The following is a 25,241-nucleotide window of genomic DNA, read 5'->3' as shown; positions in this document are numbered from 1 at the left end:
TCACCTAAGATACTAATTCTGATCAGTGAAGGGAAAGTGAGTGGAAGAGGGCCGATGGGAGGTGGCAAGCTTTTGCAATGGAACGCTTCCAGAAATTAATAAAACCCTGATAGGATTGAGTCTCTCTCTCTCTCTCTCTCTCTCTCTCTCTCTCTCTCTCTCTCTCTCTCTCTCTCTCTCTCTCAGACCGAGTGACGCACATGCATCTTTTACACTGTAGCTTGGTGATGATGGTGCTGAAAAAATAGCTATAAGATTTGGATGATATACAAGAAGAGGTAGGCTATAAGAATGCAATCAAACTGTAGTCTGTGCCATGGCAACCACTGAAATCTTAATGAAGTGTCTAGAGATTATGTTAGAGGGATGCTGTGCTACGCCATGCTTTTCTCATGCCCAAACTCTGGTCCGTCAATCACACACACCACCATCATGTCACACCACCAGATTGACCAGCAGTCTGTGGGTTGTCGAACACCCCCGCCAGACCGGTCCTCTTTCGGGTGAGGACCAGTTGAGCCATGATGTTCCCTCCGGGCCCCATAAGGAAGGACAGGGAGTACATAAATGTTTTAGGCCTACCCACACACCAGCAAGCCCACACAGGTGTGTAGAATCCACAACTGCTGTGCTTGGCAAGGCTCACTTGGAGTGGCGCTCTTCACCAGTGGTGGTGCTGAAGTCGCAGTCAGTGCTTTTCTTGCACTGAGTTGCAGTGATTTTCCAAGGTCCTGAAATCGGATCTTCAGGCACCATTTGAAAGGCAGGCACACAATTAAAGTTACCTCACGTTGAGTCTCCATTTTACCTTGGCCTTGTCCCATAGACGGGTTGCCTGACAACATCACGAAAAAATATATATATATATTTTTTATTTCACCTTTATTTAACCAGGTAGGCAAGTTGAGAACAAGTTCTCTTTTACAATTGCGACCTGGCCAAGATAAAGCAAAGCAGTTCGACAGATACAACGACACAGAGTTTCACATGGAGTAAAACAAACATACAGTCAATGATACAGTATAAACAAGTCTATATACAATGTGAGCAAATGAGGTGATAAGGGAGGTAAAGGCAAAAAAGGCGATGGTGGCAAAGTAAATACAATATAGCAAGTAAAACACTGGAATGGTAGATTTGCAATGGAAGAATGTGCAAAGTAGAAATAAAAATAATGGGATGCAAAAGAGCAAAATAAATAAATTTATTAAATACGGTTGGGAAAGAGGTAGTTGTTTGGGCTAAATTATAGGTGGGCTATGTACAGGTGCAGTAATCTGTGAGCTGGTCTGACAGTTGGTGCTTAAAGCTAGTGGGGGAGATAAGTGTTTCCAGTTTCAGAGATTTTTGTAGTTCGTTCCAGTCATTGGCAGCAGAGAACTGGAAGGAGAGGCGGCCAAAGAAAGAATTGGTTTTGGGGGTGACTAGAGAGATATACCTGCTGGAGCGTGTGCTACAGGTGGGAGATGCTATGGTGACCAGCAAGCTGAGATAAGGGGGGACTTTACCTAGCAGGGTCTTGTAGATGACATGGAGCCAGTGGGTTTGGCGACGAGTATGAAGCGAGGGCCAGCCAACAAGAGCGTACAGGTCGCAATGGTGGGTAGTATATGGGGCTTTGGTGACAAAACGGATTGCACTGTGATAGACTGCATCCAATTTGTTGAGTAGCGTATTGGAGGCTATTTTGTAAATGACATCGCCAAAGTCGAGGATTGGTAGGATGGTCAGTTTTACAAGGGTATGTTTGGCAGCATGAGTGAAGGATGCTTTGTTGCGAAATAGGAAGCCAATTCTAGATTTAACTTTGGATTGGAGATGTTTGATATGGGTCTGGAAGGATGTGTGTGCTCGCGCACATTAGGCTACGTAATGTGAGCTAACTTCTAGCTAGCGAGTCGCCCATCTTACCCCGTTGCGATGGGGCTGTTTTCTGAGTGCGGGTAGAGAATAAAAATCCAGACCCAGACCCTGTCTTCGAGGGAGCAAAAGAAGAAGAGGGAGATAAGAAAGATGAGTCAGAGAGAGAAACTCATGAGCCACGATGTGAGGGAGTACCAGAGCAGGTTGTCACTGCTAGCTGTTCCACAGCCACCGTTAGCTGCACTGTTAGCACAGCCACCACTCCCTCTGATTTAAGCCAGTCACCTATTGAAGAACCAAGGCGCCCTCTTCTTCGGCATTATCCAGCTACAAAAGTTGGACATCAGGATCGGTGTTTCAATCGTAGATGGTATGAGGATTACAAATGGCTGGAATTTTCTATTTCAAAGGACTGTGCTTTCTGCTTTGCATGCCACCACTTTCAACGTCCAGGAAACCATGGTGGAGAGAAGGTGGCATTTCCAAAAGATGGCTACCAGAACTGGCAGAAGGAGAAAAGTTTGTTCAAGACGCACAACGCCAGTGTAGAGCATAAATATTCAATGACAGCGTGGAATGAGTGGACTATTCAGAAAGAATTTGGCTCAACAATATGCAATGCTCTAAGTGATAGACATTCGAAAATAGTCTGAGAGAACAGAGAGTATATGAGAACAGTTGTGGAGTCATTGCTTTACACTGAATACCAGGGACTTTCACAGAGTGGAGACAGAAGACGAACAGGGAAACTTTCTTGAACTTTTACAGGTCATAGGCAAATTCGACAAAACAGTTGCACAGAAAATCTCAGATTATCCTAGAAATGCTAAGTACACACATCATGATATACAGAATTAAATACTAGACATTATGGCAAATATGATTATGGATCAGATGAGTGGTGAATTACAAAAGGCCAAACTATTTGCATTGATGGTAGACGAGAGTAAGGACCTCAGTAAAACGGAATTTCTTCATTTCACTCCAGCTACGATTAAAGAGACTCTTAGTAAATGTAACATTGATCACACGGCCTGTATTGCTCAGTGTTATGACGGCGTGGCCGTCATGTCCAGTGTCTGCAACGAGGTCCAGGAGAAATTCAGAGAAGAGGCCCCTCAGGCAATCTACATTCATTGCCATGCACACCGTCTTAATCTTGTTTTGGTGGACTGTCAGAAACATGAAGTCAGCGGGGATTTTTTTGTTATTGTGCAAGACATGTACAAGGTTTTCTCAGGCTCATTTGTCCATGCCCATTTCAAAGGCTAGGAGGCAGTATCCTGAATTTCCGGATGACTGATGTGCCCAAAGTAAATAGCCTGTTACTCAGGCCCAGAAGCTAGGATATGCATATAATTGGTATAAGTGGATAGAAAACACTCTGAAGTTTCTAAAACTGCTAAAGGAATGTCTGTGAGTATAATAAAACTGATATGGCAGGCAAAAACCAGAGGAAAATCCATCCAGAAATTTGTCTTTTTTGAGGTCACAGACCTTTTCAATGCTAGCCTATGGGATATACAAAAAATAGGATCCACATTGCAATTCCTATGGCTTCCACTAGATGTCAACAGTCTTTAGAAAGGGTTTCAGGCTTGTTTCTTGAAAAACAACAAGTAGTTGTAGTCTATCCAAGGTATTCTCATCAGGACAGGTATACTTTTGGCGCGTGTGAACGAGGGTACATTCTTCTTATTTTCCTTTTCTATTGAACACCCTTCTTTCCGTCTGAAATATTATAGTTTATTTACATATTAGGGTACCTGAGGATTGATTAGAAACATTGTTTGACTTGTTTGGATGAAGTTTACCGGTAGCTTTTTGAATTCCTTTGTTTGCATGTTGAAGGAGTGGATTACTTAAATCAATGGCACCAACTAAACTGACTTTTTGGATATAAAGAAGGACAAAACAAACATTCATTGTGTAGCTGGGACAGTTGGGATTGCAAACAGAGGGAGATCTTCAAAGGTAAGTGATTTATTGTATTGCTATTTGTGATTTTTGTGAAGCCGGTGCTGGTTGGAAAAGTATTTTGATGTGGGGCGCTGTCCTCGGATAATTGCATGGTATGCTTTCGCTGTAAAGCCTTTTCGAAATGTGACAACACGGTTGGATTAACTTCTTAAGCGCACCCGACACGCAGGCGTCCCATCTAGCCATCTGGAAATGCAAATGTGCTACGCTAAATGCTAATAGCACTCGTTAAAACTGAAACGTTCATTAAAACACACATGCAGGGTACTGAAATAAAGCTACACTCGTTGTGAATCCAGCCAACAAGTCAGATTTTTAAAATGCTTTTCGGCGAAAGCATGAGAAGCTATTATCTGATAGCATGCAACACCCCGAAATACCCGAAGGGGACGTAAACAAAATAATTAGCATAGCCGGCGCTACACAAAACGCAGAAATAAAATATAAAACATTCATTACCTTTAACGATCTTCTTTGTTGGCACTCCTAGATGTCCCATAAACATCACTATTGGGTCTTTTTTTTCTTGATTAAATCGGTCCATATATACCCTAAATATCCATCTATGAAGAGTGTGTGATCCAGGAAAAAACAGCGGTTTAAAACGCAACGTCATTTTTTTAAATTAAAAAAGTTGACGATAAACTTTCACAAAACACTTCGAAATACTTTTATAATCCAACTTTAGGTATTAGTAAACGTTAATAATCTATCAAATTGATCACGGGGCGATGTGTATTCAATAGCTCCACGTCTTAAAATCATGGTCGGAAATTTCTCATCCAAAACATCCTGTCGGAGACCGGAAGGAATGGGCTCTCTCTTACTCGTTTGACCAAGAAACAAAGCCCAGGCAATTGACAAGACTGGCGACATCCTGTGGAAGCTGTAGGACTTGCAATCTCAGCTCCATGTAATTTGGTTTCCCATAAACAATACATGCAAGTGGCGCATTGATATATTTTCCAGATTTTGGTGATCAGTTTTTCTTCCGCTTTTCGATGAAACACACGTTATGTTATAGTCACAGCCGTGATTTAACCAGTTTTAGAAACGTCAGAGTGTTTTCTATCCACACATACTAATCATATGCATATACTATATTCCTGGCATGAGTAGCAGGACACTGAAATGTTGCGCGATTTTTAACAGAATGTTCGAAAAAGTAGGGGGTAGGCTTAACAGGTTTTAACAAGAAGTTAAGCTTTTAAAACTAGTTAGGGATAGGCGGGACGCAAATGTCTCAACTGGCCAATTGCCAAGGAAAATGCAGAGCGCCAGATTCAAATAAAATACTATAAAATTCAAACTTTCATTAAATCACACATGTAAGATACTCAATTAAAGCTACACTCGTTGTGAATCCAGCCAACATGTCAGATTTTAAAAATGCTTTTTGGCGAAAGCATAAGAAGCTATTATCTGATAGCCTGCACAATCTGCACCAGCAGTAAACAAAGGAGTTAGCATATTTCAACCCTGCAGGCGCTACACAAAACGCAGAAATAAAATAGAAAACATGCATTACCTTTGACGAGCTTCTTTTGTTGGCACTCCAATATGTCCCGTAAACATCACAATTGGTCATTTTGTTCGATTCATTCCGTCTTTGATCCAGAAAAAAACAGTTTCCAAAAAACGCAATGTCACTACAAAATATTTCAAAAGTTGCCTATAAACTTTGCCAAAATATTTCGAACTACTTTATTAATCCAACTTTAGGTATTTTTAAACGTTAATAATCAATCAAATTGTAGACGGGGCCATCTGTGTTTAATACAGGAATGAAAACAAATCAGCGCCACTTTTCACGTCTTGTGCAACTCACAAATGTGTACCCAGTTCCTCGTTGGCCTACTTCTTCATTGCACAAAGGAATAACCTCAACCAAATTCCAAAGACTGGTGACATCCAGTGGAAGCGGTAGGAACTAAAGACAGGTTCCTAAGAAATATCCCTTGGCAATAACAAGTTAGGGAACAGAGAGAGGCAAAAAACAAAACTTCTGAACAGTTAGTCCTCTGGGTTTTGCCTGCTACATAAGTTCTGTTATACTCAGACATTATTCAAACAGTTTTAGAAACTTCAGAGTGTTTTCTCTCCAAATCTATGAATAATATGCAAATCTTATATTCTTGGCATGAGCAGCAGGAAGTTTAAATTGGGCACGCTATTTATCCAAAAGTGAAAATTCTGTCCCCTAGCCCCAAGAGGTTTTAAATGATGTAAGACATTTGTATCATTGCAACCTTAAAGGACATTAAGTCTCTCTCTGGATGAATTCCAAACATCCTCATTCTACACTGTCATTGACCGACTGGCGAATGAAATGACCCAACGCTTTTCCACAGAAGCAGGTGCAGTTCTCATGGGAACGTCAGCCCTCAACCCCAAGCATGACACATTCCTTGAAAAGAACAGCCTTGTGCCCATGGCACAGCACTATGGAATCAGAGAGGACAATCTGCTGGCTGAGGTGCACCAAGTGCGCCTGCTTTTGGAAAGAAAAAAGAACAGGGCGAAACAGTTAGCAGTACACTGGAGTACCCGTCCATGCTTAAACCTTACAAAGACTGCTTCGTGGATATCTATAATCTTTTACGCATATCTGTCACACTGCCAGTAACCGCAGTGTCATGTGAGCACAGTTTTTCCTGCATGCGGTGTGTAAAAACCTACCTGAGAAACAGAATGGCAAACCCTCAACTCAGCAACCTTGCCTGCCTGTCCATACACATAGAAAGAACCAAGGCCCTGGATGTCCAGAAGATTATACACTCATTGCACTGAACCACAACAACAGACGTATCGTCCTTCTATAAAACAACACTTGATGAGTAACTGAAAGGCCTTTTATTTATTGACAGAACGCGCCTGTCTGGTGGTGGGAACATGATTCAATCTGATCTGGATCTGGATGGAACAAGAAGACACATGCATATTGTCGACCAGTCGGCCTATAAATATTACTGCAATAGAAATATAATCGCTAGGATTGTGATGATAGACTGCTTGTTTTACACCATGTGTGCACAGTCGACAAGCATAAGTCGCTCTGGATAAGAGCGTCTGCTAAATGACTTAAATGTAAATGTAATGTAAATGCATAGGGTAAATGCACTTGTTGTTGTAGCTGGACTGTAGATATTATTAATTTTATTTCTGGTGTTGTGATAGCCATTTCATCCAGGACATTATTACCAATGTTGTTTGATTATGCATATGGAATAAATGCACTTGTTGTTGTCACATTTTGGATGTATTGTGTTGTTATTGCTGAAAGACTTCAGCATTGGACAGCACCCATTCTGTCTGGTGCAGAAGTCTTTCAATTTTGCACATGAAAGATGTTTTTGTCACTGCCTTGTGGTCACTTGTATTAGGCTTATAGCTATTTTGTTGAATATTCTTTGGCCAAATTCAATTAAGAACTACATTTTATAGAATGTGCTGTATATCTGCTTTCATTGAAAAAACAAGAACTTCCTTATAACGTATAAGTCATGAAAATTGACAATTTTCTTAGCACCCCCACGTATTGGCCAAGCTCCCTCTTAGCACCGGGAGAGAAAAAATCCTGGTGCCGTGCCTGCTCTCAAACTTTGTGCATAAATTTGTTTACATCCCTGTTAGTTAGAATTTCTCCTTTGCCAAGATAATCCATCCACCTAACAGGTGGGGCATATCAAGAAGCTGATTAAACAGCATGATCATTACACAGGTGCACCTTGTGCTGGGGACAATTAAAGGCCACTTTAAAATGTGCAGTTTTGTCTTACAACAAAATGCCACAGATGTCTCAAGTTTTAAGGGAGCATGCAATTGAGATGCTGACTGCAGGAATGCCCACCATAGCTGTTGCCAGAGAATGTAATATTCATTTCTCTACCATAAGACGCCTCCAACGTTGTTTTAGAGAATTTTGCAGTACACCCAACCAGCCTCACAACCGCAGACCATGTGTATGGTGTTATGAAGGTGAGCGGTTTGTTGATGTGAACAGAGTGCCCCATGGTGGTGGTGGGGTTAGGGTATGGGCAGGCATAAGCTATGGACAATGAACACATTGCATTTTATCGATGGCAATTTTAATGCACAGAGATACCGTGACAAGATCCTGAGGTCCATTGTGGTACCATTCATCCACCGTCATCACCACGTTTCAGCATGATAATTCACTGCCACATGTCGCAAGGATCTGTACACAATTCCTGGAACTTCAAAATGTTCCAGTTCTTCCATGGCCTACATACTCACCAGTCATGCCACCACCCATTGAGCATGTTTGGAATGCTCTGGTACGACAGCGTGTTCCAGTTCACGCCAATATCCAGCAACTTCGCACAGCCATTGAAGAGGAGTGGGACAACATTCCACAGGCCACAATCAATAGCCTGATCAACTCTATGTGAAGGAGATGTGTTACACTGTATGATGCAAATGGTGGTCACACCAGATACGGACTGGTTTTCTGATCCACGCCCCTAATTTTTTTCAAAAGGTATCTGTGACCAACAGAACAAATCTAGCTCTTATATTGATTTCCTGTCTCTTATGCATGACTGGCATTTCTCTAGTACAATTATGCAGCTTTTTTTTGATAAAGCATGAAATTGGACAGTGTCAGCCACCACTATGTTGTTAGGAATATCAGCTCTCTGGGTCATCTGGTTATAGTGTCACGTGTGCTCCCTCTCTGGCCTCTAGGTCACCAGGCTGCTCATTATGGCGCACACCTGTCACCATCGTTACGCGCACCTGCACGTCATCACTCACCATCACCTCCCTGATTACCTTCCCTATATATGTCACTACCTTTGGTTCCTTCCCCAGGCGTTATTGTTTCTGTTCTAGAGTTTAGTCTGTGTGTTGTTCGTGGTTCTTGTTTTATGTTGCATTTATTTATTAAAACACTCACTCCCTGAACGTGCTTCCCGACTCTCAGCACACATCGCCACAGAATAACGCCTCACCTAAGGGAAGCATCAGCGAATGGGTATTTTGTATCAGGTGGCATGACGTCGGGTCCGGAAGCCGCTACAGTCCTTCATGCCTCAGCCAGATCGCCAGGATCCCCTGCCTCTGCCAGCTCGTAAGTCTGTCATGCCTCAGCCAGATCGCCAGGCTCCCCTGCCTCTGCCAGCTCGTAAGTCTGTCATGCCTCAGCCAGATCGCCAGGCTCCCCTGCCTCTGCCAGCTCGTAAGTCTGTCATGCCTCAGCCAGATCGCCAGGCTCCCCTGCCTCAGCCGTCTGTCAGGTTCCCACATCCCAGCCGGCGACAGGTTCCCACGCATCAGCAGGGGTGACCGGTCCGCTCCTGATCCCCGGGATCATGCTATGGGTTGGCGTCCTGTACCCGAGCACGTCCGGGGAATGGGTACTGTCATGTTTGCTCTCTCTCCTACGCTCTAGGTCGCCATGCTCGTCTCAGCCGGATTGACAGGTTTCCTGCGCCTCTGCAGAGGTGACCGTTCCGCTCCTGATCCCCGGGATCGTCTTTTGGTCAGCGTCCTGCGGCCGGAGCCTCGCGAGGGGGTACTGTCACGTGTGCTCCCTCTCCGGCCTCTAGTTCACCATGCTGATGCTGTCCCCCACGACACACCTCCACCTGGATATCAAGGGGGGCCCGGCGTATGCTGTCAGAACCCTACTGGACTACCCACTTGTGGGGGTCAGGTACAGTATCCGGTGTACTGGGAGGGGTATGGCCCAGAGGAGCGGTGTTGTGTTCCGGTGGAGGACATTCTGGACCCCAACATCATCCCTGATTTCCACCTTCGCCACCCGGACCGACCCGCTCCTCGTCCTCGGGGTTGTCTCCCTGGTCGTCGTCGTCCTGCGGCCAGGGCCGCATGTCAGAGGGGGGGGTACTGTCACGTCTGCTCCTGCTCCTTCCCTTCGGCCTATGACGTCGCCAGAGTACTACCCATTGGTCCTGGGATTCGTCGTTACGCACACCTGGCACTCATCATTATGCGCACCTGTTAATCATTATGATTCACACCTGGACTCCATTACCTTCATCTCCTCCCCTTTATGTGTCATTCTCCCATGTTTACTCACCAGTTGGTATTGTTCTTGTGTATCGGCATTCTCCCTTATGTTGGTGTTGTGTTTTTGGTTGTTGTTTTATTGAAACATTTCCCCTGCACCTGCTTCCCGACTCACCGCCCCATCATTACATATAGCTGGGTTCATTTCCATCTGTGCTGCTTGTTTAAATGAGAGGTGTCTGATTGGAGCTTATCAAGGCTGATCCCACTGTGATTCCTGGTTAATGGAGACGGTGGGGGTCAGTGTGTGTGGCTTAGGGGGTGCGTGTGTGTGTTTGAGTCTGTGTTTGCCTAGGCGTGCATCGGTATGTGTTTGTGCATTGTGGTGTGTGTGTGGATAATGTAAGATGCCTACCAGACATTAACTGTATAACCTTCCTCTTCAGACCATTGTTTGTTTAGAAATGGTTGCAGTGAGAGACACAATTACACAGTGAGTCATTACCTGTCTCTACACCACCCGCCCCCTTCCCCCCTACTCTTATTATGCATTTTAACCCCGCTGTCTGCATGCGATATGAGAGGGGGAAGTTATTATGCATTTTAACCCCACTGGCTGCAGGCGATATGAGAGGGGGAAGTTATTATGCATTTTAACCCCACTGGCTGTAGGCGATATGAGAGGGGGAAGTTATTATGCATTTTAACCCCCCTGGCTGCAGGCGATGTGAGAGGGGGAAGTTATTATGCATTTTAACCCCACTGGCTGCAGGCGATGTGAGAGGGGGAAGTTATTATGCATTTTAACCCCGCTGTCTGCATGCGATGTGAGAGGGGGAAGTTATTATGCATTTTAACCCCACTGGCTGTAGGCGATGTGAGAGGGGGAAGTTATTATGCATTTTAACCCCACTGGCTGTAGGCGATGTGAGAGGGGGAAGTTATTATGCATTTTAACCCCCTGGCTGCAGGCGATGTGAGAGGGGGAAGTTATTATGCATTTTAACCCCGCTGTCTGCATGCGATGTGAGAGGGGGAAGTTATTATGCATTTTAACCCCACTGGCTGTAGGCGATGTGAGAGGGGGAAGTTATTATGCATTTTAACCCCACTGGCTGTAGGCGATGAGAGAGGGGAAGTTATTATGCATTTTAACCCCACTGGCTGTAGGCGATGTGAGAGGGGAAGTTATTATGCATTTTAACCCCGCTGTCTGCATGCGATATGAGAGGGGAAGTTATTATGCATTTTAACCCCACTGGCTGCAGGCGATGTGAGAGGGGGAAGTTATTATGCATTTTAACCCCACTGGCTGCAGGCGATGTGAGAGGGGGAAGTTATTATGCATTTTAACCCCACTGGCTGCAGGCGATGTGAGAGGGGGAAGTTATTATGCATTTTAACCCCACTGGCTGCAGGCGATGTGAGAGGGGGAAGTTATTATGCATTTTAACCCCACTGGCTGTAGGCGATGTGAGAGGGGGAAGTTATTATGCATTTTAACCCCACTGGCTGTAGGCGATGTGAGAGGGGGAAGTTATTATGCATTTTAACCCCACTGGCTGTAGGCGATGTGAGAGGGGGAAGTTATTATGCATTTTAACCCCGCTGTCTGCATGCGATATGAGAGGGGGAAGTTATTATGCATTTTAACCCCACTGGCTGCAGGCGATGTGAGAGGGGGAAGTTATTATGCATTTTAACCCCGCTGTCTGCATGCGATATGAGAGGGGGAAGTTATTATGCATTTTAACCCCACTGGCTGCAGGCGATGTGAGAGGGGGAAGTTATTATGCATTTTAACCCCACTGGCTGCAGGCGATGTGAGAGGGGGAAGTTATTATGCATTTTAACCCCACTGGCTGCAGGCGATGTGAGAGGGGGAAGTTATTATGCATTTTAACCCCACTGGCTGCAGGCGATGTGAGAGGGGGAAGTTATTATGCATTTTAACCCCGCTGTCTGCAGGCGATGTGAGAGGGGAAGTTATTATGCATTTTAACCCCACTGGCTGTAGGCGATGTGAGAGGGGGAAGTTATTATGCATTTTAACCCCCCTGGCTGTAGGCGATGTGAGAGGGGGAAGTTATTATGCATTTTAACCCCACTGGCTGTAGGCGATGTGAGAGGGGGAAGTTATTATGCATTTTAACCCCACTGGCTGTAGGCGATGTGAGAGGGGGAAGTTATTATGCATTTTAACCCCACTGGCTGTAGGCGATGTGAGAGGGGGAAGTTATTATGCATTTTAACCCCACTGGCTGTAGGCGATGTGAGAGGGGGAAGTTATTATGCATTTTAACCCCACTGGCTGTAGGCGATGTGAGAGGGGGAAGTTATTATGCATTTTAACCCCACTGGCTGCAGGCGATGTGAGAGGGGGAAGTTATTATGCATTTTAACCCCACTGGCTGTAGGCGATATGAGAGGGGGAAGTTATTATGCATTTTAACCCCACTGGCTGCAGGCGATGTGAGAGGGGGAAGTTATTATGCATTTTAACCCCACTGGCTGTAGGCGATGTGAGAGGGGGAAGTTATTATGCATTTTAACCCCACTGGCTGTAGGCGATGTGAGAGGGGGAAGTTATTATGCATTTTAACCCCACTGGCTGCATGCGATGTGAGAGGGGGAAGTTATTATGCATTTTAACCCCACTGGCTGTAGGCGATGTGAGAGGGGGAAGTTATTATGCATTTTAACCCCACTGGCTGCATGCGATGTGAGAGGGGGAAGTTATTATGCATTTTAACCCTGCTGTCTGCATGCGATATGAGAGGGGGAAGTTATTATGCATTTTAACCCCACTGGCTGTAGGCGATGTGAGAGGGGGAAGTTATTATGCATTTTAACCCCGCTGGCTGCAGGCGATATGAGAGGGGGAAGTTATTATGCATTTTAACCCCACTGGCTGTAGGCGATGTGAGAGGGGGAAGTTATTATGCATTTTAACCCCGCTGTCTGCAGGCGATGTGAGAGGGGGAAGTTATTATGCATTTTAACCCCACTGGCTGTAGGCGATATGAGAGGGGGAAGTTATTATGCATTTTAACCCCGCTGTCTGCAGGCGATGTGAGAGGGGGAAGTTATTATGCATTTTAACCCCACTGGCTGCAGGCGATGTGAGAGGGGGAAGTTATTATGCATTTTAACCCCACTGGCTGTAGGCGATGTGAGAGGGGGAAGTTATTATGCATTTTAACCCCACTGGCTGTAGGCGATGTGAGAGGGGGAAGTTATTATGCATTTTAACCCCACTGGCTGCAGGCGATGTGAGAGGGGGAAGTTATTATGCATTTTAACCCCACTGGCTGCAGGCGATGTGAGAGGGGGAAGTTATTATGCATTTTAACCCCGCTGTCTGCAGGCGATGTGAGAGGGGAAGTTATTATGCATTTTAACCCCACTGGCTGCAGGCGATGTGAGAGGGGAAGTTATTATGCATTTTAACCCCGCTGGCTGTAGGCGATGTGAGAGGGGAAGTTATTATGCATTTTAACCCCACTGGCTGCAGGCGATGTGAGAGGGGAAGTTATTATGCATTTTAACCCCACTGGCTGTAGGCGATGTGAGAGGGGAAGTTATTATGCATTTTAACCCCACTGGCTGCAGGCGATGTGAGAGGGGAAGTTATTATGCATTTTAACCCCACTGGCTGTAGGCGATATGAGAGGGGAAGTTATTATGCATTTTAACCCCACTGGCTGTAGGCGATGTGAGAGGGGGAAGTTATTATGCATTTTAACCCCACTGGCTGCAGGCGATGTGAGAGGGGGAAGTTATTATGCATTTTACATTTACATTTACATTTAAGTCATTTAGCAGACGCTCTTATCCAGAGCGACTTACAAATTGGTGCATACACCTTATGACATCCAGTGGAACAGCCACTTGCAGAAGGATTACTTACCCTTACTTACCCTATCCTAGGTATTCCTTGAAGAGGTGGGGTTTCAGGTGTCTCCGGAAGGTGGTGATTGACTCCGCTGTCCTGGCGTCGTGAGGGAGTTTGTTCCACCATTGGGGGGCCAGAGCAGCGAACAGTTTTGACTGGGCTGAGCGGGAACTGTACTTCCTCAGTGGTAGGGAGGCGAGCAGGCCAGAGGTGGATGAACGCAGTGCCCTTGTTTGGGTGTAGGGCCTGATCAGAGCCTGGAGGTACTGAGGTGCCGTTCCCCTCACAGCTCCGTAGGCAAGCACCATGGTCTTGTAGCGGATGCGAGCTTCAACTGGAAGCCAGTGGAGAGAGCGGAGGAGCGGGGTGACGTGAGAGAACTTGGGAAGGTTGAACACCAGACGGGCTGCGGCGTTCTGGATGAGTTGTAGGGGTTTAATGGCACAGGCAGGGAGCCCAGCCAACAGCGAGTTGCAGTAATCAAGACGGGAGATGACAAGTGCCTGGATTAGGACCTGCGCCGCTTCCTGTGTGAGGCAGGGTCGTACTCTGCGGATGTTGTAGAGCATGAACCTACAGGAACGGGACACCGCCTTGATGTTAGTTGAGAACGTCAGGGTGTTGTCCAGGATCACGCCAAGGTTCTTAGCGCTCTGGGAGGAGGACACAATGGAGTTGTCAACCGTGATGGCGAGATCATGGAACGGGCAGTCCTTCCCGGGAGGAAGAGGAGCTCCGTCTTGCTGAGGTTCAGCTTGAGGTGGTGATCCGTCATCCACACTGATATGTCTGCCAGACATGCAGAGATGCGATTCGCCACCTGGTCATCAGAAGGGGGAAAGGAGAAGATTAATTGTGTGTCGTCTGCATAGCAATGATAGGAGAGACCATGTGAGGTTATGACAGAGCCAAGTGACTTGGTGTATAGCGAGAATAAGAGAGGGCCTAGAACAGAGCCCTGGGGACACCAGTGGTGAGAGCGCGTGGTGAGGAGACAGATTCTCGCCACGCCACCTGGTAGGAGCGACCTGTCAGGTAGGACGCAATCCAAGCGTGGGCCGCGCCGGAGATGCCCAACTCGGAGAGGGTGGAGAGGAGGATCTGATGGTTCACAGTATCGAAGGCAGCCGATAGGTCTAGAAGGATGAGAGCAGAGGAGAGAGAGTTAGCTTTAGCAGTGCGGAGCGCCTCCGTGATACAGAGAAGAGCAGTCTCAGTTGAATGACTAGTCTTGAAACCTGACTGATTTGGATCAAGAAGGTCATTCTGAGAGAGATAGCGGTAGAGCTGGCCAAGGACGGCACGCTCAAGAGTTTTGGAGAGAAAAGAGAGAAGGGATACTGGTCTGTAGTTGTTGACATCGGAGGGATCGAGTGTAGGTTTTTTCAGAAGGGTGCAACTCTCGCTCTCTTGAAGACGGGAGGGACGTAGCCAGCGGTCAGGGATGAGTTGATGAGCGAGGTGAGGTAAGGGAGAAGGTCTCCGGAAATGGTCTGGAGAAGAGAGGAGGGGATAGGGTCAAGCGGGCAGGTTGTTGGGCGGCCGGCCGTCACAAGACGCGAGATTTCATCTGGAGAGAGAGGGAGAAAGAGGTCAGAGCATAGGGTAGGGCAGTGTGAGCAGAACCAGCGGTGTCGTTTGACTTAGCAAACGAGGATCGGATGTCGTCGACCTTCTTTTCAAAATGGTTGACGAAGTGATCTGCAGAGAGGGAGGAGGGGGGATTCAGGAGGGAGGAGAAGGTGGCAAAGAGCTTCCTAGGGTTAGAGGCAGATGCTTGGAATTTAGAATGGTAGAAAGTGGCTTTAGCAGCAGAGACAGAGGAGGAAAATGTAGAGAGGAGGGAGTGAAAGGATGCCAGGTCCGCAGGGAGGCGAGTTTTCCTCCATTTCCGCTCGGCTGCCCGGAGCCCTGTTCTGTGAGCTCGCAAGGAGTCGTCGAGCCACGGAGCGGGAGGGGAGGACCGAGCCGGCCTGGAGGATAGGGGACATAGGGAGTCAAAGGATGCAGTAAGGGAGGAGAGGAGGGTTGAGGAGGCAGAATCAGGAGATAGGTTGGAGAAAGTTTGAGCAGAGGGAAGAGATGATAGGATGGAAGAGGAGAGAGTAGCGGGGGAGAGAGAGCGAAGGTTGGGACGGCGCGATACCATCCGAGTAGGGGCAGTGTGGGAAGTGTTGGATGAGAGCGAGAGGGAAAAGGATACAAGGTAGTGGTCGGAGACTTGGAGGGGAGTTGCAATGAGGTTAGTGGAAGAACAGCATCTAGTAAAGATGAGGTCAAGCGTATTGCCTGCCTTGTGAGTAGGGGGAAGGTGAGAGGGTGAGGTCAAAAGAGGAGAGGAGTGGAAAGAAGGAGGCAGAGAGGAATGAGTCAAAGGTAGACGTGGGGAGGTTAAAGTCGCCCAGAACTGTGAGAGGTGAGCCGTCCTCAGGAAAGGAGCTTATCAAGGCATCAAGCTCATTGATGAACTCTCCGAGGAACCTGGAGGGCGATAAATGATAAGGATGTTAAGCTTGAAAGGGCTGGTAACTGTGACAGCATGGAATTCAAAGGAGGCGATAGACAGATGGGTAAGGGGAGAAAGAGAGAAAGACCACTTGGGAGAGATGAGGATCCCGGTGCCACCACCCCGCTGACCAGAAGCTCTCGGGGTGTGCGAGAACACGTGGGCGGACGAGGAGAGAGCAGTAGGAGTAGCAGTGTTATTTGTGGTGATCCATGTTTCCGTCAGTGCCAAGAAGTCAAGGGACTGGAGGGAGGCATAGGCTGAGATGAACTCTGGCTTGTTGGCCGCAGATCGGCAGTTCCAGAGGCTACCGGAGACCTGGAACTCCACGTGGGTCGTACGCGCTGGGACCACCAGATTAGGGTGGTCGCGGCCACGCGGTGTGGAGCGTTTGTATGGTCTGTGCAGAGAGGAGAGAACAGGGATAGACAGACACATAGTTGACAGGCTACAGAAAAGGCTACGCTAATGCAAGGAGATTGGAATGACAAGTGGTCTACACGTCTCGAATGTTCAGAAAGTTAAGCTTACGTAGCAAGAGTCTTATTGACTAAAATGATTAAAATGATACAGTACTGCTAAAGTAGGCTAGCTGGCAGTGGCTGCGTTGTTGACACTACACTAATCAAGTCGTTCCGTTGAGTGTAATAGTTTCTACAGTGCTGCTAATCGGGGGCTAGCTGGCTAGCTAGCAGTGTTGTTTACGTTACGTTGCGTTAAAAGAACGACAATAGCTGGCTAGCTAACCTAGGAAATCGCTCTAGACTACACAATTATCTTTGAAACAAAGACGGCTATGTAGCTAGCTACGATCAAACAAATCAAACCGTTGTACTGTAATGAAATGAAATGAAAATGTGATACTAACTGTGGAGCGAAGCGGAATGCGACCGGGTTGATGTTGGCTAGCTGTTAGCTGTTGGCTAGCCAGCAGAGTCTCCTACGTTAAGGACGACAAATAGCTGGCTAGCGAACCTCAGTGAATTAAGATAATCACTCCAAGGCTACACACACTAAACTACACAATTATCTTGGAAACAAAGACAGCTATGTAGCTAGCTAACACTAGACTAATCAAGTCGTACAGTTGAGTGAATAGCACTACAGTGATGCTAATCTGTGTGCGTTAGCTAGCGCTTGCTAGCTCCTGGGCGAATAGCAATGAAGGCTACGTAGGGCGACGAAATACGATAATTATGCAATTATCTCTGATACAAGGACGGCTATGTAGCTAGCTAAGAAGAATTGCTAAGATTAGACAAATCAACCGTTGTACTAAATGAAATGTAATGAAAAAGTTATACAACCTGCAGAGCGAAGTGCGAATGCGACCGCTCGCTCCAACCCGGAACCGGAAACGATTTTAACCCCACTGGCTGCAGGCGATGTGAGAGGGGGAAGTTATTATGCATTTTAACCCCACTGGCTGTAGGCGATATGAGAGGGGGAAGTTATTATGCATTTTAACCCCACTGGCTGCAGGCGATGTGAGAGGGGGAAGTTATCATGCATTTTAACCCCACTGGCTGTAGGCGATGTGAGAGGGGGAAGTTATTATGCATTTTAACCCCACTGTCTGCAGGCGATATGAGAGGGGAAGTTATTATGCATTTTAACCCCCTGGCTGCAGGCGATGTGAGAGGGGGAAGTTATTATGCATTTTAACCCCACTGGCTGCAGGCGATGTGAGAGGGGGAAGTTATTATGCATTTTAACCCCACTGGCTGCAGGCGATATGAGAGGGGGAAGTTATTATGCATTTTAACCCCACTGGCTGCAGGCGATGTGAGAGGGGGAAGTTATTATGCATTTTAACCCCACTGGCTGCAGGCGATGTGAGAGGGGGAAGTTATTATGCATTTTAACCCCACTGGCTGCAGGCGATGTGAGAGGGGGAAGTTATTATGCATTTTAACCCCGCTGTCTGCAGGCGATGTGAGAGGGGGAAGTTATTATGCATTTTAACCCCACTGGCTGTAGGCGATGTGAGAGGGGGAAGTTATTATGCATTTTAACCCCACTGGCTGCAGGCGATGTGAGAGGGGGAAGTTATTATGCATTTTAACCCCACTGGCTGTAGGCGATGTGAGAGGGGGAAGTTATTATGCATTTTAACCCCACTGGCTGTAGGCGATGTGAGAGGGGGAAGTTATTATGCATTTTAACCCCACTGGCTGTAGGCGATGTGAGAGGGGGAAGTTATTATGCATTTTAACCCCACTGGCTGTAGGCGATATGAGAGGGGGAAGTTATTATGCATTTTAACCCCACTGGCTGTAGGCGATGTGAGAGGGGGAAGTTATTATGCATTTTAACCCCACTGGCTGCAGGCGATGTGAGAGGGGGAAGTTATTATGCATTTTAACCCCCCTGGCTGTAGGCGATGTGAGAGGGGGAAGTTATTATGCATTTTAACCCCCCTGGCTGTAGGCGATGTGAGGGGGGGAAGTCATTATGGGCCACTGTCCTGGTCATCTAGTCATTCAGTGGGTAAGATAACTAACAACTAACTAGCTTTCTCCTTTTATCCGTGGATTAATTGTTGTAGAGAAAAGTAGAGTCAAAACAATACATGCCATCTGTTGGTACACGAGTCACACAGCCATCTGGTGGTACACGAGTCACACAGCCATCTGGTGGTATACGAGCCACACAGCCATCTGGTGGTATACGAGCCACACAGCCATCTGGTGATATACGAGCCACACAGCCATCTGTTGGTACACGAGCCACACAGCCATCTGGTGGTACACGAGCCACACAGCCATCTGGTGGTACACGAGTCACACAGCCATCTGGTGGTACACGAGTCACACAGCCATCTGGTGGTATACGAGCCACACAGCCATCTGGTGGTATACGAGCCACACAGCCATCTGGTGATATACGAGCCACACAGCCATCTGTTGGTACACAAGTCACACAGCCATCTGGTGGTATACGAGCCACACAGCCATCTGGTGGTATACGAGCCACACATCCATCTGGTGGTATACGAGCCACACAGCCATCTGGTGGTACACGAGTCACACATCCATCTGGTGGTATACGAGCCACACAGCCATCTGGTGGTACACGAGTCACACAGCCATCTGGTGGTATACGAGCCACACAGCCATCTGGTGGTACACGAGTCACACAGACATCTGGTGGTATACGAGTCACACAGCCATCTGGTGGGACACGAGTCACACAGCCATCTGGTGGTATACGAGCCACACAGCCATCTGGTGGTACACGAGTCACACAGCCATCTGGTGGTATACGAGCCACACAGCCATCTGGTGGTACACGAGTCACACAGCCATCTGGTGGTATACGAGCCACACAGCCATCTGTTGGTACACGAGTCACACAGCCATCTGGTGGTATACGAGCCACACAGCCATCTGTTGGTACACGAGTCACACAGCCATCTGGTGGTATACGAGCCACACAGCCATCTGGTGGTACACGAGTCACACAGCCATCTGGTGGTATACGAGCCACACAGCCATCTGGTGGTACACGAGTCACACAGCCATCTGGTGGTATACGAGCCACACAGCCATCTGTTGGTACACGAGTCACACAGCCATCTGGTGGTATACGAGCCACACAGCCATCAGTTGGTACACGAGTCACACAGCCATCTGGTGGTATACGAGCCACACAGCCATCTGGTGGTACACGAGTCACACAGCCATCTGGTGGTAAACGAGTCACACAGACATCTGGTGGTATACGAGCCACACAGCCATCTGGTGGTACACGAGTCACACAGCCATCTGGTGGTATACGAGCCACACAGCCATCTGGTGGTACACGAGTCACACAGACATCTGGTGGTATACGAGCCACACAGCCATCTGGTGGTATACGAGTCACACAGCCATCTGGTGGTATACGAGCCACACAGCCATCTGGTGGTATACGAGCCACACAGCCATCTGGTGGTATACGAGCCACACAGCCATCTGGTGGTATACGAGCCACACAGCCATCTGGTGGTATACGAGCCACACAGCCATCTGGTGGTATACGAGCCACACAGCCATCTGGTGGTACACGAGTCACACAGACATCTGGTGGTATACGAGCCACACAGCCATCTGGTGGTATACGAGTCACACAGCCATCTGGTGGTATACGAGCCACACAGCCATCTGGTGGTATACGAGCCACACAGCCATCTGGTGGTACACGAGTCACACAGACATCTGGTGGTATACGAGCCACATAGCCATCTGGTGGTATACGAGCCACATAGCCATCTGGTGGTACACGAGTCACACAGACATCTGGTGGTACACGAGTCACACAGACATCTGGTGGTATACGAGCCACATAGCCATCTGGTGGTATACGAGCCACACAGCCATCTGGTGGCCACACGGGCCACACAGGTCACATGGGCCACACGGGCCACATAAGCCACACGGGCCACACAAGCCACATGGGCCACAAGCCACACGGGCCACAAGCCACACAGTCCACAAGCCACACAGGCCACACAAGCCATTTGGTGTTACAAAAGCCAAACAGGCCACACAAGCCACACGGGCCACACAAAGCACATGGGCCACACAAGCCACATGGGCCACACAGGCCATCTGATGATACAAAAGCCACACGGGCCACACAAAGCAGACAGGCCACACAGCCTGGTGGTACATGGGCCACACGAGCCACACGGGCCACACAGCCATCTGGTGGTACATGACCCACATGACCCAAATGAGCCACATAAGCCACACGGGGCAAACGGGCGACACAGCATTTGTCACGACTTCCACCGAAGGTGACTCCTCTCCCTGTTCGTGCGGCGCTCGGTGGTCGTCGTCACCGGTCTACTAGCTGCCACCGATTCCCTTTTCCTTTTCTGTTGGTTATGTCTGTATTGGTTTCACCTGTTTCTTGTTTGGGGTTTGGTTCAGGGCTATTTAAAACGTCTATGCCCACGTGCTTTTGTGCAGGCTTGTTCTCTGTTCTGTTTGTGGATGGTTGTGTTTTTTAGTTTTTTTTTGACTGCTTGGTGTCCTGTTTTGGGTCTGTCATTATTTTCGCCTGTTGTTGTTGGCATGACCTTACCTTACCCGAATAAATACAGTTTTCGCTAAACCTCTGCTCTCTGCGCCTGACTCCGCACCCACCACTCCTAGCTACGTGACAGCATTAGTAGACAAAACATTCATACAATGCGAAACAAAACAACACTGACAACAAAAACAAAGAGCAATACAAGAAAAACCAAGAGGATAATTTAACCTGTGTGTCATGATCACATCTGGTCGGGGTAGAAAAAATGATCATGCATATAATTTGGTCATGGTGTAACCCTAAAATACAGTTCCGACACACACATGCAGAGACCAATTCAGAAAAATTTATTTTAATTTTAACAGGCAAGTCAGATAAGAACAAATTCTTATTTTCAATGACGGCCCAGGAACCGTGGGTTAACTGCCTGTTCAGGGGCAGAACGACAGATGTGTACCTTGTCAGCTCGGGGGTTTGAACTTGCAACCCTCCGGTTACTAGTGCAACGCTCTAACCACTAGGCTACCCTGCCGCCCCAACATGTCCAAATCTTAACCAATAACGAAAGGGAGAATACATAAAAAGGAAGGATACATAGCCCGAACCCTGAATGCCCTACAGACAGACCACAGGAGGTTGATGGCACCTTCATTTGGGAGGACGGGCTCCTGGTAATGGCTGGAGCAGAATGAGTGGAATGGTATCAAATACGTCAAACACATGGTTTGATGCCATTTCATTTGCTCTGTTCCAGCCATTATTGTAAACTGTCCTCCCCTCAGAAGCCTCCACTGAGACACACTCATTACACACACTCAAACACACACTCAAACACACACTCAAACACACAACAAACTCATACTGAGACCATTTCAGAAACACGCACAAAACCTGATCAAAATAGACATGGAAATGGGAGGAGTGTCCAGAGGAAGGATATACAGAACGCCCTCCAACCCTGTATAATTGTAATCCCAATTAGACAGTTCTTCTACCCAGGGTGCTAAGATAACTCTACCCATAGGACAGTTGAGACAGTGAGTAGACATGGCAGCTCTGGAGTATTTCCAGCAGAAATATGCTGATGAGATGACCAAGGGCATGGCCATCTGGTGTGTGTTAGGATGTTCAAGCTGAAACCATCTGCGCTATTTCTTACTTCAACATGTCAGGGTATAGCAGGGTATGATAGGGTATGGCAGGGTACAGCAGGGTATGGCAGGTTATGGCAGGGTATGGCATATGATATGGAAGGATAAGAGATGAGAGCAGGGGTGTGGGTACTTTAGATGTGTTCTGTAAAGCACTGCACCTGGATGCTGTTGAGGGAAATACCAGTCTGTATGAGTTACTGTCTGTATGAGTGATGTTGTGAGTTATTGTCTGTAGGAGTGATGTTGTGTGAGTTACTGTCTATGAGTGATGTTTGATCAACTTGGGAGGTGAAATAAATATTGTTCTCAAGTTCATTTTGGAGTACATCTTTGCTACCCTGACATAATCCTGGATCATGCAGTGTTCCTGACTGAATCCTGAACCAAGCAGTAGCTGGATCCTGGACCGTGCAGCACTCCTGACTGGATCCTGGATAATGAAGTGCTCCTGACTGAATTCTGGACCATGCAGTGCTCCTGACTGAATCCTGGACCGTGCAGTGCTCCTGACTGAATCCTGGACCGTGCAGTGCTCCTGACTGGATCCTGGACCGGGCAGTGCTCCTGACTGAATCCTGGATCATGCAGTGCTCTTGACATAATCCTGGATCATGCAGTGCTCCTGACTGGATCCTGGACCATGCAGTGCTCCTGACTGAATCATGGACCGTACAGTGCTCATGACTGAATCCTGGATCATGCAGTGCTCCTGACTGGATCCTGGACCATGCAGTGCTCCTGACTGAATCATGGACCGTACAGTGCTCATGACTGAATCCTATACCGTGCAGTGCTCTTGACATAATCCTGGACCATGCAGTGCTCCTGACTGAATCATGGACCGTACAGTGCTCATGACTGAATCCTGTACCGTGCAGTGCTCTTGACATAATCCTGGACCATGCAGTGCTCCTGACTGAATAATGGACCGTGCAGTGCTCCTGACTGAATCCTGGACTGTGCAGTGCTCCTGACTGGATCCTGGACCATACAGTGCTCCTGACTGGATCCTTGACCATGCAGCACTCCTGACTGAATTCTGGACCATGCAGTGCTCCTGACTTAATCCTCGATCATGCAGTGCTCCTGACTGGATCATGGACCGTACAGTGCTCATGACTGAATCCTGGATCATGCAGTGCTCCTGACTGGATCCTGGACCATGCAGTGCTCCTGACTGAATCATGGACCGTACAGTGCTCATGACTGAATCCTGTACCGTGCAGTGCTCTTGACATAATCCTGGACCATGCAGTGCTCCTGACTGAATCATGGACCGTACAGTGCTCATGACTGAATCCTGTACCGTGCAGTGCTCTTGACATAATCCTGGACCATGCAGTGCTCCTGACTGAATAATGGACCGTGCAGTGCTCCTGACTGAATCCTGGACTGTGCAGTGCTCCTGACTGGATCCTGGACCATACAGTGCTCCTGACTGGATCCTTGACCATGCAGCACTCCTGACTGAATTCTGGACCATGCAGTGCTCCTGACTTAATCCTCGATCATGCAGTGCTCCTGACTGAATCCTGGACCATACAGTGCTCCTGACTGGATCCTGGACCGTACAGTGCTCCTGACTGGATCCTTGACCATGCAGCACTCCTGACTGAATTCTGGACCATGCAGTGCTCCTGACTTAATCCTCGATCATGCAGTGCTCCTGACTGAATCCTGGACCATACAGTGCTCCTGACTGGATCCTGGAACATGTAGTGCTCCTGACTGGATCCTGGACCGTGCAGTGCTCCTGACTGAATCCTGGATCATGCAGTGCTCTTGACATAATCCTGGATCATGCAGTGCTCCTGACTGGATCCTGGACCATGCAGTGCTCCTGACTGAATCATGGACCGTACAGTGCTCATGACTTAATCATGTACCATGCAGTGCTCTTGACATAATCCTGGACCATGCAGTGCTCCTGACTGAATCCTGGACCGTGCAGTGCTCCTGACTGAATCATGGACCGTGCAGTGCTCCTGACTGAATCCTGGACCGTGCAGTGCTCCTGACTGAATCCTGGACCGTGCAGTGCTCCTGACTGAATCCTGGACCATGCAGTGCTCCTGACTGAATCCTGGACCGTGCAGTGCTCCTGACTGAATCCTGGACCGTGCAGTGCTCCTGACTGAATCCTGGACCGTGCAGTGCTCCTGACTGAATCCTGGACCGTGCAGTGCTCCTGACTGAATCCTGGACCGTACAGTGCTCCTGACTGAATCCTGGACCGTACAGTGCTCCTGACTGAATCCTGGACCGTACAGTGCTCCTGACTGGATCCTTGACCATGCAGCACTCCTGACTGAATTCTGGACCATGCAGTGCTCCTGACTTAATCCTCGATCATGCAGTGCTCCTGACTGAATCCTGGACCATACAGTGCTCCTGACTGGATCCTGGAACATGTAGTGCTCCTGACTGGATCCTGGACCATGCAGTGCTCCTGACTGAATCCTGGAACATGTAGTGCTCCTGACTGGATCCTGGACCGTACAGTGCTCCTGACTGGATCCTTGACCATGCAGCACTCCTGACTGAATTCTGGACCATGCAGTGCTCCTGACTTAATCCTCGATCATGCAGTGCTCCTGACTGAATCCTGGACCATACAGTGCTCCTGACTGGATCCTGGAACATGTAGTGCTCCTGACTGGATCCTGGACCGTGCAGTGCTCCTGACTGAATCCTGGATCATGCAGTGCTCTTGACATAATCCTGGATCATGCAGTGCTCCTGACTGGATCCTGGACCATGCAGTGCTCCTGACTGAATCATGGACCGTACAGTGCTCATGACTTAATCCTGTACCATGCAGTGCTCTTGA

At 47.8% G+C, this 25,241-nt stretch overlaps 1 protein-coding gene across 1 annotated transcript; it reads right to left on the bottom strand.

Annotated features, from left to right (window-relative positions):
- Positions 1 to 18,773: 18,773 nt before the first annotated feature.
- LOC127913243 (putative uncharacterized protein ENSP00000383309) lies at positions 18,774 to 20,739 on the bottom strand. Its single transcript, XM_052485097.1, has 2 exons — positions 20,589 to 20,739; positions 18,774 to 20,491 (listed from the first exon to the last, which is right to left on the bottom strand). The coding sequence occupies exons 1-2, from the start codon at positions 20,737 to 20,739 to the stop codon at positions 18,774 to 18,776; spliced, it is 1,869 nt and encodes a 622-aa protein (XP_052341057.1).
- Positions 20,740 to 25,241: the final 4,502 nt, after the last annotated feature.

This window comes from Oncorhynchus keta, chromosome 2 (genome assembly GCF_023373465.1).
Source record: "Oncorhynchus keta strain PuntledgeMale-10-30-2019 chromosome 2, Oket_V2, whole genome shotgun sequence".
NCBI classification, from domain to species: domain Eukaryota; kingdom Metazoa; phylum Chordata; class Actinopteri; order Salmoniformes; family Salmonidae; genus Oncorhynchus; species Oncorhynchus keta.
This window is presented reverse-complemented; position numbering and strand designations above follow the sequence as displayed.

Bases quoted from the DNA above. Each gene is read 5' to 3' on its own strand.
- LOC127913243 (XM_052485097.1), bottom strand. From the start codon at position 20,739: ATGGCTTGTGTGGCCTGTGTGGCTTGTGGACTGTGTGGCTTGTGGCCC. The intron at 20,492-20,588 runs GCTCGTATACCA...GTGTACCACCAG, and splicing joins GGCCACCAGATGGCTGTGTG to ATGGCTATGTGGCTCGTATA.